A 14,583-nucleotide genomic window follows, 5' to 3' on the forward strand; every position below is an offset into this window, starting at 1 on the left:
TAAAATAAGAAATAACGAATAATATGGAAAATTTTTAACTGACTTTTGGCAGTGAATATGCCTTGATTTCAACTTCGAAACAAAAAAATATTTAGTTTCAATCTCTATTAATAATGAGCGTAAAACTTTTTAATATGTTTAAATAATAATTAAAACTTTAAAATTGCATTTATTTCAGACAATTATAAATATTATCATTATATTATCAAGTAAAAACGAGATTTTCAGCTAATTTTTCATTTTTTCCTCGATAACCATTTAGTGAATTTGAATAACCTTACGCTAAAGTGATTCTCCAGAGTTCAAGTTACCTATTATAAAACTTTGAAATTTCTGGTAGCTTTTTTTCTGTTAATAAAAATAAATTTAATCTGTTTGGTTAACGAATCTCCATAAAATGACGTGTAAAGTTACAATTTTTTAAAATTTCAATAACTTTCTAACGGTTTAGTGAATCGATTTGTAATTTTTACAGGAGTTTTAGAATTGAATGAGGAATGTTCTTCCAAATTTTTATTTGTCTCCTAGCATTTTGATATACCTGCCAAACATCCCTAAGAACCGGAAATTTCAGAACTATGTCCAACATATGTATGTATAAGGATTAACATAACGACTAGAAATGTTTGATTTGTTATTTCAAATGTAAAATACAAAATAGATTTCCTTTTTGTATCTTAAATGCTAAATGCTAAATGTAAAATACGTATTTTCAAAATACTTTTTTTAAATAAATACTTTTTTGTAGTACCTGTATAATTTTCTACATTCACTTAACTATAAAATGTTTTTTCGAATCGTTTTCTAAGAATTTTGGATTATACGCCTTCATTAGCACACCACAATATCGAAGTAGTTTTCAGTTTTACACAGCTATCAGTATGATATTATTTTGCGGGCTATTTTGTCTATTCATAGAATTTTTTAGTTCCTTGCTAAAAGTACGATAAGTGGTGATTTGGCACCTGCCAAAGCAACACCTGTTGATATCAATTTGAACTTTTGGCAGGTGCTGATATCAATTGGGAACTTCAAAANATTCATATTTTTCTGTTTGAAGTGATGAAGGTATAGTTTTTCTATCTTTATGTTATAGTTTGTTCAGTTCAGCGACAAATTATTCTTCTATATGCTTTCTTATTTGACTTTGTCACCCGTTTTGATTGGAAAAAAACACTGATGTCAAAATAGCGTGAAAGTTAGGGCCAAAATAGTGTTGGAAATAATTTTATTGATGTAAAATCAACATCAATCATTTTATATTAAAACATTTACAACCCTATTTTGTTTCTGATCTTTTACACATTGTAATAAGAGAAAAATTTCTTTAACTTTGGGTTCATCTAATAAGTGAAGTTTTCCAAATCGTTTTCTAAGAATTTTGGATTATATGCATTTATTAGCACACCACAATATCTTATATTATATCAGTTTCACAGCTGGCGTATATCAATTCGATATTGTTTTGTGGTCTGTTTTGTCGTAACTCATAGAATTTCGTAGTTCCTTGCTAAAAGTACGATAAGTGGTGATTTGGTATTTGGTAGGTGCTATCAATTTGGAACTTCAAAATTATATGGACCATAACACTAAACGCGGAAAACAATATCGATCCAATATTTTAGTTTGTCCATTTCCAAGGAATTTGTAGTTTTTTGGTCTCTTCAGTTAAAGAATTATAAGGCATTCGTGGAATGTCTCTTTGTCCACTTTTTAAGCTTCTAATACCTTTAATGGTCAATGTGAGTAACTTTAATTCATCAGTTTATATAATTTTTGATCGGTGATACTAGCAAAACTTTTAACGGCAAAAATTTATTTTGCATTTTACAAATAGAAAATACGTTTCGAAAAAAAGTATTTAAATGCAAAGTAAAAATAGGTATTTTTTATTTTGTATTTGCATTTTAAATGCAAGTATTTCAAATAAATCACATCTCTGATAACAAATTATAATTAATTAATTATTTATTAATACAAGAGCTAGACACTCAAGCCCATTTTACACGGCGCGTGGATTACCAATACACGTTCCTTATAACGAGTTTGCCACGGTGTGGAACGGACAGGTTCGGGTTCTTTAGGTTTTTTTTAAGGCGACGATGGGCGCGTGGAATGTCGATCCACGCCTCACGCGCCGTTAAACAAATTCAGCGCAGTCTGGAGAGAACAAGCGCGTCCTAGCAGGTTCTTTAGCTTATTTTCACGACGCGACGGCGTCGGGTGCGTGGAATACCGATCCACGCTATACGCGCCGTGTAACATAGCCTTTATAAAGAATTAATGTACAAGAAACTCACCAAGAATTTTACGTAGCATTGCAGAATAATTCTGTCATTCTATAAATAAATTTCCGTTGTTTAACAATGTGACTCCACGCACTTTAATGTTAATTAGAAATTGTAATAGGTAAAAATGTATTTTTTAATCGTTAGAAATTTCAAAATCTCTTTTTTCTGAATTCGAACCTGTAGAACGTTTACATTGCACCCATTACGAAACGAAATGAGAAAGGAGAGGAAAGGGGAGAATTAGAGCAAGGATTAGGAAACGTACCCATATTACGTTTCAGGGGAGGAGGGGGTCTTAAAAAATACCACACTCACCTTTTTTGTGATCTATATTCAAAACTTTTGTTTGCAAAAAATGATTTAAATGCGAAAAATTAATTAAAAAATTTAAGGAACTATTGTCGAAGTAATAATAATACCGTAATAGTTTATGGTATTCGTATCTCTGCCTCTTATAAAAAAAGAGTCAATGAGTTATTAAATTTTTCTTAAGATAAGGAAAAGCATTTAATTCTTCACTTATTTTAAAGAAGGAACGCTCATTTTTCCGGGATACGAAAAGCTAAATTCCAGTTCGGTTAAATGTAGTACCTACAAAGATTGGTTCTCATCCTCACAAACACAGAGAATTCGGATTTTCGTATTTCTACGTAGTCTTATTAGTGGAAGCGTGAAATTTTTTCCTGTAACTACACCTGCCAACCCTATCGACACTATTTCGCGGCCTATGTAGCCTATTAACAAATCCAACACTGATGGCATCGATAACAATTATTTCTATATTCAATGTTTTATTCTCAAAATTAACTTTTACCAAACCTAACCTAACGTACCAAAGCATGAAGGTAATATTAAGTAATATACCTACCCCTATAAGAATTAACATTTACTGCTGTTAGGGATTTTAAAACAGAATCCATATTGTAAAGGCAATTTGTATAAGTAATGAAAATAATATACATATGGTAAATACCAAAATGTTTTTGTAAACTTACGGTTGCTGAAGTGCTGCTTTCCAATCACGTTCGTTATTACGAAATAAATCAACATACGAGTCCCAACAATATTGAGGAGAATTAAGGTTTTTATTAGCAAAAGTATACATTCGCACGTCTTCACAGGATAGCGTATTCACTAATAACTCAGCCGGCACATTTTCCTAACCAAGAAAAAATCACGTGTTTAGTAATCAATAATATGTTCTAAGGTAGCCTTACGATATTTGGAGTCGGTAAAACTTCAGACCTTTTCATAATAGGTCTTAAACCTTGCGGACAATGCACGTGGTACCCTATTACATTATTATCAGTCAAGTAATTGAAATCCTGTAAACAAGACAGTTTTCTGCACTTTTATCATACGTTTTATTTTTTATGTAAGATTTTAAACTAAAACATACCTGCATTTTGGTTTACAATTTTTGCTAGTTTCATTAGGTATTTTCATTACTACAGTAAGACAGTTGCTCAAATATACCTGACATTTATTAAAAACAATTTACATATTACATCTAATAAAATGGCGTAAGTACTCTGCAATTCATAATTTTACATTTCAATTGCAATCATGTTTGATGTTTAAGTAGATACCTATCAACCTATCATTTTTTCTTTTTTAAATAAAAAATACAAATAACATTGAAATTATGTTTTCAACCGTTCTTCAAATTAAATTAAAGTAGTTATTACGAATATCCAGTAGGCACACCATGGAGATTAGAGAGAACGATCGCTGTAGAAAAAGTGTCCCAGAAATATGGAGAAAATAAATGAGGCGCTGCGATCGCTAAGTTATCTCAATAAAAACCAGGCTGTTGTGCGCTAATTTAAAATGATCTATCAACGTTTTATATAAGTTTATGTAATATTTTTCATTAAAAAAAAAAAAGAAAATTGTTATTTTTTTGGTAAGATGAATAATACTCTACTATTACTATTAAGAAAAACATATACATCAACATTTGGTTGTGAACGATTACTTAGAAAGTTCTTAAAGTAATTTGTTTGTTAGTTTTTAATCTAATTTTCAAATTTATATACAAAAAAATACTATAAACACAATTACAAACACCATAAACACCTAACTTCGCAGATACTACTTACTGACGCAAGCGCAGATGGTGGCTGAAAAATAAATTATAAAATCTACAAATTTACAGCGACAAGGGGGCTAATACTTCAGCACGTAGCCACAGTATAAACCTACATAGTTTATGCTGTAACGTAGCGATCGTTTTCTTTTTCTCTAACCTGTTACCTTCATGAGCCTAGACTAGGAAATAGATGTAAAACTCGCGAAATTTTGACGATACTAGTGACATCCAAGTTTACCCCATATTAATAGACGATACTTGAAATATATATATAAATGGTACTGGCAAAGAAAACTTCGAATTTCGCTGCCATCTATACGTAAAACTATGAAGCGTAACTTAAGGCGCGCATTTCAAAATAACAATTTTTTTTTTGTTTTAATTGGAAATTAAAAAAAAAAAACAAAAATAAAATTAACAAATTTAATAACAAAGTATAACTGCAGTAATAAATACAATTAGCACAATATACGAGTAAATAGCAAACATCAATTAATTAAAATATAGATACTAAGACAGGTATATTTGTATGAACAAAGAAATTGTTCTTTACCTAATTTAGTACTGCTTCCTGCTTCTACAGGGAGTGATAACGTTTCAGAAACTGCAGATATACTAGCTTTGTCCGTTGTGAGTGTACTTTCTATAACAAATAATTAAATAAGTTTTGGATATTTGAAACTGTTATCTGCATAACTACCTGCAGTTCAAACAATTCTTCTTTTCCCCTCATATGTTTTCACTGGATGCAGTACTTTTTCATCTTTTAATGGGGCAATTCCGTCTGTCTCCATTCCTTTATCTGAAGGAGTTCTACAAAACATTTTTTTTAGAATTTAAGTTTCACAACAACAACAAATTACAATACCTGCCACTTTCGTTGGAACCGCTGTTACTTCAGGAAAATGGAAAGCTGCATCTTGACCTTTAACTCCTGTAGGAACTGTATAATCTAGGTAGAACATTTCAAATTAATTTGACCCCATAATGGTGTAGACTGTACAGCACGGTTTTTCTGTGTTGAACAGAAAACACTCTTTCCTTTCTAACCAGCACTATTTCAGAAAATAATTACTTATTGTAAAGCATGATTGCTTACTTAATATATTACTTACTTTCAGGATAGGTAAAAGTACTTCTCATAAAAATTTTAAAATATTAGAAGTTGTGAAACTACTCACTGTACGCTGCCTATAACTAGTGGGGAATTCCGCAGGTAATTGCAACGGCCGTCGCATCATCTGTTATCATTTCACTAAAATGTATGTCGCCAAGTATGTCAGTAATGCCGATTTTGGCAATTAAAAAATTAAAAAACTTACGTGGGGTAAACTTAGGTGTCGCTGACGCTCGACATTTCATACCCTATTCATGAGACACACTGTACTGCCTTATTATTTTTGTTTTGTGGTACAAATTGATACCAAATAAACGCTTCAGAATTTTTTAAAATGAGTAATGAAATAAATAAAATGCATAAAAACTGTATTGTTACAATCTTGCATGTACATAGACCTCTACTTCGATTTTATCCAAAACATAATAATAAAATCTTGCAGTTGATAGGTAATATTTTAGATTTCACTTGATCCACTTATTTATCATTCAATGATCCTATATAAGGACCGTTAAAGACAAATATTTACGTTTTCAATTTACAATTAATTTGTGACATATTCCGTTTTTAAACCATAAAAAAATCAATTTTATGTATTTGGTAAATACAACATAAAACTCCACATTTGCATTAAAATAAGTAGGTACCTAAATATTGAAAATAAATTTAAAAAAGTTTATTCAAAAACCAAGGATCGTCTACTTACAAAATGTTTAAGAAAGTATATATATTTCATACACATTAAAAAAATATAGACTCGTTTATTTTTAATTCGTTTTGTCTTCAAAAAAAAAAAATAACATTAATGAACCATTTGTCGAGTCAAATTTCGCAAAATACATTCATATGTTGTATGTACCATGCACGATTTCATTCAAAGAAAAAGGACAAGATATACTCAAATTAATCAACACTAAAGAAATAATTATTTATTAATTACATACAAATCTGCACAAACTTTATTAAGTATTTGGAGAAAATACCATATCCATATTGCTTACACTACTGTCAACTGATATATTTGAAATATTTCCAGTTTCATCCATTGGCACTGGTTCCATTTCTTGTTTACCTCTTTTAGCTGCTATAGCTTTCAATAAAGCTTTTCCTTGCTCCTTAGTCTACAATACAAGATGTAGAATTTAATTAATATAGATTAAAACAATAATTTTAATTTAGAAACATACTTCGTCATGTTCCAAACATTTGTAGGCACAAGTAGAAGCATCTTCTAATTGTCCCTTTTCTAAGTGATAATTTGCTAAGTATTGCAAGGCCATATAATACTCATTTTTATCTTCATAAGAAGTACGTTGTTGTTCTGCCTCCTTTAAGCAGTATTCTGTATAAGCTGCAGCAGCATTGTCATGTTCGTTTAATTTATCATATAATCTTCAAATTATTAAGTGTAAATAAAATAACACAAATAAGTTAGCACTATAATACTTGGCCAACTTTATAAGCGCCATTCCTTCTATATCACCAACACTGCAAGCTTTATAATAGCATTTTAGAGCATTTTCAAATTTCTCCAACTTTTCATATGTTTCACCCAAAGCTATTATCATTCGACTATCGTTTGGACGCATCTGCTGAGCTTGTTTGTAATAATAAATGCAATAAAATGGCATTTTGAGAATTTCATACGTTTGTCCAAGTCCATACCAAGCTCTGTAGTCACGTCGATTAACCTCTTAGATAAAATTAAGCATATATTGGAATATTAAATAATAATAATAATTAAAGGAGATCCTTCTTATTACGGCCATATCGGTCATTCTTCCTGACTTCTCTGACTAAGATGAAGATGGAACATTCAAATCGAATCATCCTTTTGTACATACTACATGAAGATGTGTTGCACTTCTTAAATTTGTAGATAATTCAAAGTGTTTCCCTAGTTTTTACGTCACTAGTTATTAAATTTGCTCTAAGTGTGAGAATTTCAAGACACAGTAAAGCAGAATTGCAGCCAAATGTTCCCAAATTGGCACCTCTCTTTATCTAATGGTCTGGGTGTACATTCCTATTTTTTTGTAAATGATCCACCTTCAAATCCAATAGAGACCATCCTTAATATTTAAATAGTCTGATAATACTATAATAAGAAGGATTTCCTATCTGCAGAGACATTAATCTCCTTTGTAAGTTTAAGTTGGCACACAGGTTACCACCATGAAAATTTAAACAAAGATTGTAAGGAGACCTTAGTGATGTACATTAACAATGTCTGTAGAAAAATAAATAATTTTTGAATCAAATTCATTTGTAGTTTACAGTAGGTTGCAGTACAACATTTTATTCTTAAGCAAATTTTTGTTCTAATTGTGAAAGTGATTAAACTTACAACAACTAAGGTCTACTTAAATAAATCTGTAAAAATTTCTTGATGTAAAATATTTAACAGTATAGTAAATCTAAATAAATACTTTCATGTATGAAGGAAATACTTGAATTTGAATGATTTGAAAAATCAAATTTAAGAACCACAATGTTTGTGTCTTCTTCGCTTTTCTGATATAAGTTCATCATTAATTCAATCAGATTTACACATGTTACCTATTGCTTGTCTGTAACTTTGTATTGCTGCATTGGTATTTTTCATTTCCATATACTCATGGCCCATCAAAGTCCATGCAGAAAGATACTGGGGATTAAGTTTCAGAGCTCTTTGAAAATATAACACTGCTTTTGCATGTTCTGATCTTAAACTGTAGTAATTTCCTAATAGAAAATTATATGAAACAAAGACTAACAATAAATAAAAAATAAAACTATCTCACCTATTACACAACATGTTTCCACACGATATTTATCTATGTCAACTGCCTTATGAGCAAGATCTGCCAGTTCAGTAGTCATTTCTTTCACATATAATAAATTAGAATAAGTGTCTAAGTTATCTAAACGAAAAGGATCTAATGCTAGTAAGTCTTTGAATGTTGTAATAGCCTTATCTAATTCTAAAAAAGAAATGGAAGAAATTACAGCTAAATTTTTGCTAATTCAATGAGCTTTTACCTCTACGATTGTGATATGCAATAGCCATTTGAGCCATTATATATGTGCTTTTTTCAAATCCCTGAGAATGTAAATTGTAATACAACTGCAAGGCTTCTTCATTGTTTAACTGTTCCAAATAAGCATGTGCTAAGAAAAATAACTTTATCCAATGATCAGGAAGAAGTAGAGAATTCAATTTGTGTTTATTAGGGACTAAAAAGGCTAACTCTTGCCAGGCACCCCAATGAAGTGGCTCAACATTAACTGCCTCCACAAAAACGTCTATTGCAAGAGAATTTAAATCTAATTTTTTCAAAATTACACCATATAAATATAAACAATATCCATCCAGCCTTTTGTTAGTGTACTTCTCTTTCAACTCAGCAGCTAGATCCCTTAATGCGCTATTTTTCGTGGGGTCTGGAGGGCAGTTAACGTCCGTCATATTATCTAATTTCCTTTTTTCAATTGCTAAATACCGAGAATAAAAATTAAGGAATTGTGACTTAGGTGAACAACAATTCTCGGTGAAAAATGCACACCTGTCATATTCTTTTAGATCGAAATATGACTTGGCTAACAAATAATTTTCAAGTTCGTCCCCACAATTAAAGTAATCTATAGGTACTTCTTCAATTATTGTAATTTTGGAAATCGAAAAATTTAATTCACTTAACCATTTAACGCTGTGGTAAAGCCCTCTTTGTGAACATTCTCTAATTCCTTTTAATAAATCTAACTTAATGCTTCGTACATCATAATTTCTGCTGCTTATTTCCATTATTACTTGCCGTTTTCTACTATATCTTTGTACTACATATGTATATCGTATTTTCCTCTACAACAAAATTTATAGGTTAATTGGTTAATTTTCGTTAACAATTCTTTTGTGTTATTCGTACGTTTTAATAAAAAATAAATAAATTGTTATCAGTTAAACATATTAATTTACGTACGGTTTTCTTCTTTTAATTCCTTTTATGGAAACAAAAAGTTTCCTTTATTTTGAATTGATTTTAAAACTTCAGTGGTACCAACATACGTTAGTTTGGTTATCATCGGTCACCATCCTTTGTGATCCTTTGCTTTAATTTCAATTTATCAAATGAATCACCCCAAATGTTGCTGCGTTCGGGTTTCGACTTTCGGGCGACCATTTTTAATTTTTATCTGATATGTGATCATTGAGCGAATATAACCCTACTTTCTTTGTGCTTCGTAGAAAATATTAAATAAGCAGTAATTATTGTTAAACTTAAGACCTACGAACTCATAATGAAGCTAATCGCATGGGTATGTTTACTTTTTTACTTTAAAATTATACAAATAGCTAGATTTTCTACATTATTAGGGTGCAAATAGCTACGGTCAGCTGGGACTAGGTTTTAAGTCGGAACAGGAAGTAGAGCCAAAAGAAGTCTGTTTGGACAAAACCGAACTTAAGGTGGAAAATATTATACAAATAGCTGGAGGAGCAGGCCACACGTTAATTTTAGATAACACAGGTCACGTTTTCAGTTGTGGTTGGAATTGCAAAGGCCAATTAGGAGGCTCAGATGATACCCTTCATTTTGAACTAATTGATATTCTAAGGGGGTTTAAAGTCAGTCAGATATCGTGTGGGTGGGATTATAGTGCCGCTATTACAGAATGTGGTAAACTTTTTGTGTGGGGAAACAATACTTACACACAATTAGGACTTGGCAAAAGTATAACTTGCACAAGCATACCGACTCGTTTACAAGTTTCTCAAAAATTGGCCACAGGCTTTAAGATGGTTAGCTGTGGTCTAAGGCACATGGCTGTGACCACTAAAGAAGACTGTGTCGTAGTTGCTGGATCAGGAAGTAAGGGTCAGTTAGGTTTAGGAGATAACCACACAGAAGATAATTATATAAGTGTTTATAAAGTTCCTGAACTTGAATCAATTGCATCTGTTGTAACTGGTCAACACCATACGCTAGCTCTGAAATCTGATGGAACACTGTTTGGCTGGGGAGATAACAAGTATGGCCAAGTAGGTCTTGATATGAAATTGACAAAAGTATCTAAACCTGCTGAAATATTGCATGATGAGTCTATCAAATCCATTCATGCTGGTTGGACCCATAGTGGTCTGCTTACAAAAACTGGCGATTTATTATTATGGGGAAGAAATTCATATGGTCAGTTGGGTATGCAAAGAAATGAGCTTTATCAGCCAGAGAAACTATCAGCTTTGAAAGATATTGCCCAAGTTAGCATGGGATCCGAACATAATTTGGCAGTTACTAAAGATGGGAAGCTTTTCTCCTGGGGCTGGAATGAACATGGTAGCTGTGGAACTGGTAATACAAAAGACGTTCTTAAACCAAAACAAATCCTTACTAAGTTCAAGGTTAAATATGCTGCTGCTGGTACAGGACATTCTTTTGCTGTAATTGAGTAGAAAATTCTTCAAAAATTTAATTCAAAACAAAAAAATATATATATTTTGTAAGTTAATAACTGAATCATGTAATCCATATTTTTTGTAATTAAACATTTTGGTAACATTATTGTTTCTAATTATTTTTATCTTTATAATAAATTGTGGTTCCTTTATTTTTTCTTTGTTCCTTGACTTGTTGTTTTCTCATCTCCTTGCCTTTTCTTAGCTTAAGGTATGACTGGTATCTTTTTCATTGGCATCCTATAGTTCTATCTGCTGGGGCACATCCTTTGTGTTGATAGGTATCTTCATTCCATTCACTTTTCAGAACCAACTCATGCAAACTAAGTATGTGACAGTTTTCAAATATTTCTTTTTCATTATTTGTTTAGTAAGTTTTCAGTGATTCTATGAAGTAAATCAATGTTAAAAAATTATTAAAATAAAAAATCTCCATCTGACGATGTTCATTATTTACAAGAAATAATATCTTTTAGTGAACTTTTTTAATTTTTATTAATTTTTCAAAGATGTTTTTGAACGTTAGTTCCTATAAAGGAAATGGAAGAGAGTTTTTTAATTATGAATCATTCCTCATTAAAGATATTACATTTTTGTTTGTATTGAGATTTTGATGACATGTGAACAGATATTGAAATAATGCTTAACTCAAAACGTAATAAAAATTATGATTGGTAAGAATATATTTCAGTTTATATGGATTAAAATGTTAAATATTTAAAAAATATATTTATTATTTCCTTCAGCGAATTACAAACAAAATTTATACAGAACCGCATCAGCAAGGTAGAAAGGCAATTTGCAGAATTATGCAATGCCTTTGCAGAGTATTCTCGAAAAGCAGCTAAAATCAGAAATGCGGGAGATACATTATCAACAGTCGTAAACCACTATGCTGAAGGTGAAGACGTCAATAAATCCCTTCAGGAGGCATTATTTAGTTTTTCCAAATGTGTTTTGAAGATAAGTGATTACTGTAACTTGCGAGTTCTTAATATAGACAAAAACGTTACTAATGAATTATCGCAATATGAGTTAATTTGTAAACATTGTAAGGAAGATGTGAAAGAGATTTTTGCCTCAAGAGAAAAAGAAGTTTTAAGAAAAAAACAACTTGAAAGAATTAAAGAGAAAAATCCTAAAAATCGTCAACAAATTGTAAGTTGTTTTCACTTCAGTTTTATTAGATAACTTCAATAGATCAAATGGCATAATAAAAACATTTCTTTCTAGATACAGGCAGAAACTGAACTAGCCAAAGCAAGTTCAGAAGTATCACATACAGTTCAAAAATTAGAAGAACAAATGGTAACATTTGAGCAAAAAAAACTTTATAATTTAAAATCGATTTTGTTAAATTTTATAAATTTTGAGATTGGATATCATGCAAAGGCACTTGAACAGCTCACAATTGCTTATAATGATATAAATAATATTAATGAACTTAAAGATATGGAGGTAACTATTGGTTTTCAAAATATTGCATGTAGAAATATTGGAAATATTTCCTTTGATAAATTGTTTATTTTATAAATACTTATATTTCTATAAAAGTGCATTCAACTTGTTTAAAATATTAATAATAAGTTTTTTTAAAACTAAATAACTGTTCTTTTAGGAGTTTAAAAAGTTTCTTCAAGAATCTGCCAGTAGCATCTCTAGCACAAGACAAACAATTTTTAAAACTTCTCAATCTTTAAGTGCACTTAATTTATTTTCGAAACAAAATCATCCAAGGAACTCGGGAATTCCTAACTTCAGTCAAAAATATTCTCCAGCTTTCTCAAAAAGTGTTAATGATCTTGAAAATGTACAAAAGGAAAATGACGAAATTAGTTCTTCAAATAGTTCAAGTGAATCTGACATAGAAAATACAACATCAGAGGATTCTGAAGAAATTAACCCCCAGATCACTAAAGAAAATTAACTTTAACGTTATTAATCTAAAGTAAAGAGGCCGTGCTGTTGTTGAAGTTTGTTAGAGTGTTTCTCTTAGATTTTCCCGCATGAAGAAAAAGCCAGTTGTTGGGGCCAATAAGGAGCCTTATCACTACTCTTCATTTATCATTTTGATAAGGAATATTTTTAAATAACAATTCATACACTACTTTCTTGTGTGCCTTCTCTTGCTCAAATACCCAAATAAAAGTTAATAGATCTTCCGTAGTAAAATAATTGACAACACAAAGCCTTATACATATTGTTCTCAGAATAGACTACTTCATAAAATGAACAAACATCTTTTAGATAATTTTATACCATTATCGGGATACCTGCCTCTACATTCCTTTCTCTTAGAAGATGAAGATAACACACTGTATTATTTTTCAAACTGTCAAATTTACCAGAAAAGTAGAAGTTCACCAAGCAGAAATAACACATTTCTTTGTCGGAATTTTTTAATTTTATGTAGGGTGAACGAAAATGCATAATTTGTAATTTGATAAACGCGTGGAATATATACTTTTTTCAATCACGTTAGGTACTTTTCTCTGATAACTGTCCCAAACTAACCGAATTCTCAAAATAATTTGAACAAAGCGTAACATTTCTGAAAATTATTAATTTACATTTTTAGGCTTGTATAATACTTTATCATTATAATTATTCATATGAAAAGATGAAGTTGAAGATATTTCTAGAAATTTTTCAAAAGGTGATGCTAACCTTTGATTGTTGCATGTAATAGAATATGACAAACTACTGCTATTTGTTCCACAATTTCATTAAAAGTTTTTGATTCGGAGAATCATTGAATAAAAGATTCTTAATAAAATTGTGGAACAAATAAAACCAAGTATTTTTGTTTTTGTTTATCCTAATTAAGCATGTTTAACTTAACGCCACACCACAGTTCCAACCAACAATACAAGATGCACAAATCAAACATCCCCAGACGATTTGTGACAGACGGTTATAAAATTAGAAAAAATTGCAAGTACTGGTTATTTTGTGAAATGCCAAAATATTAACAAACAAGTAGCCAGATTCAGAGCGCCAATTCGAAATTAACTAATACACTATCAGTTACTAAAAGTTAGGTCACGTGAATCTCGATCATTTACGAAGGCACTGTAGAAATCATAAATTCAGTTTGTCAAGTAGATAGACTTGAAATACTACTGTTAGTAACAAATGTCGCTAGATAGCGATATACTACCTGTAATCTCATCTTAAAAAAGTAGTTTTAAGTGAGGACGGTAGGGTTCAAGTGCTGAAATGAAAACTCGAAAATTGCAAAAAGAAACAAATGTCACCTAACTCAATCATAATTAGCCTTACCTTGTTCTACCATAATCTAATCTAACTTCTAATATACTCAAAAAAATACAATTAATCTGAACAGTTTTAGATAATAAAGATACATTTATTTGGGGCTTCTTCAGGGGTAATTGTAAAGCTGCAAGCTATGTACCTTCTTGGTCATAACTAGAATATGAATATTTTATGTAAATTTCACGATACTACTATTTATACAGGGTGTCCCATTTATAATAATTAAAAAACAGCCATGGCTTCCTGACACAAAATACAACAAAAAAGTGTTATACTATTTTTCAATCCAGTGACAATTGAGCTCGCAAATCGTCTTTGTAAATTTGAACTTACAATTTGTTTCATTACGGGCCTGGATCTAGGCGACTAACGT

The 14,583-nt window shown here is 30.7% G+C and overlaps 4 protein-coding genes across 6 annotated transcripts in view; 2 read left to right on the top strand and 2 right to left on the bottom strand.

The window, feature by feature from the left end:
• The window catches only part of LOC108736553, a 6,888-nt gene extending 3,055 nt beyond the window's left edge, over window positions 1-3,833 (bottom strand). Inside the window, exons 1-3 of the mRNA XM_018469013.2 lie at window positions 3,691-3,833; window positions 3,509-3,616; window positions 3,287-3,450 (exon numbers count right to left, since the gene is read on the bottom strand). Of these exons, the coding sequence (XP_018324515.1) occupies window positions 3,287-3,450; window positions 3,509-3,616; window positions 3,691-3,696 (278 nt within the window). The 5' untranslated portion in view covers window positions 3,697-3,833. The remainder of the gene's footprint in view (window positions 1-3,286; window positions 3,451-3,508; window positions 3,617-3,690) is intronic.
• Window positions 3,834-6,414: 2,581 nt separating this feature from the next.
• Window positions 6,415-9,561, bottom strand: LOC108736568 (cell division cycle protein 23 homolog). Of its 3 annotated transcripts, none has more exons than XM_018469034.2 (7): window positions 9,460-9,561; window positions 8,522-9,341; window positions 8,284-8,463; window positions 8,060-8,224; window positions 6,947-7,193; window positions 6,688-6,892; window positions 6,415-6,621 (listed from the first exon to the last, which is right to left on the bottom strand). In XM_018469034.2, exons 2-7 carry the CDS (start codon window positions 9,282-9,284, stop codon window positions 6,463-6,465), a joined length of 1,719 nt encoding a protein of 572 aa, XP_018324536.1. In that variant the 5' UTR covers window positions 9,285-9,341; window positions 9,460-9,561; the 3' UTR covers window positions 6,415-6,462. The 3 variants fall into 3 exon arrangements, with proteins under 3 accessions (XP_018324536.1, XP_018324537.1, XP_018324538.1); XM_018469035.2 differs by having other exon boundaries at window positions 9,406-9,527; XM_018469036.2 differs by lacking the exon at window positions 9,460-9,561 and having other exon boundaries at window positions 8,522-8,974; window positions 9,046-9,141.
• Window positions 9,562-9,635: 74 nt separating this feature from the next.
• On the top strand, window positions 9,636-11,040 carry LOC108736569 (secretion-regulating guanine nucleotide exchange factor). The gene is made up of 2 exons (XM_018469037.2): window positions 9,636-9,796; window positions 9,855-11,040. The coding sequence occupies exons 1-2, from the start codon at window positions 9,779-9,781 to the stop codon at window positions 10,929-10,931; spliced, it is 1,095 nt and encodes a 364-aa protein (XP_018324539.1). The 5' UTR covers window positions 9,636-9,778; the 3' UTR covers window positions 10,932-11,040.
• Window positions 11,041-11,438: 398 nt separating this feature from the next.
• On the top strand, window positions 11,439-12,867 carry LOC108736554 (protein FAM92A). Its single transcript, XM_025980557.1, has 4 exons — window positions 11,439-11,608; window positions 11,681-12,092; window positions 12,168-12,392; window positions 12,553-12,867. Exons 1-4 carry the CDS (start codon window positions 11,574-11,576, stop codon window positions 12,859-12,861), a joined length of 981 nt encoding a protein of 326 aa, XP_025836342.1. The 5' UTR covers window positions 11,439-11,573; the 3' UTR covers window positions 12,862-12,867.
• The last annotated feature ends 1,716 nt before the right edge of the window (window positions 12,868-14,583 follow it).

This window comes from Agrilus planipennis, unplaced genomic scaffold (genome assembly GCF_000699045.2).
Source record: "Agrilus planipennis isolate EAB-ADULT unplaced genomic scaffold, Apla_2.0 scaffold82, whole genome shotgun sequence".
Taxonomy (NCBI): domain Eukaryota; kingdom Metazoa; phylum Arthropoda; class Insecta; order Coleoptera; family Buprestidae; genus Agrilus; species Agrilus planipennis.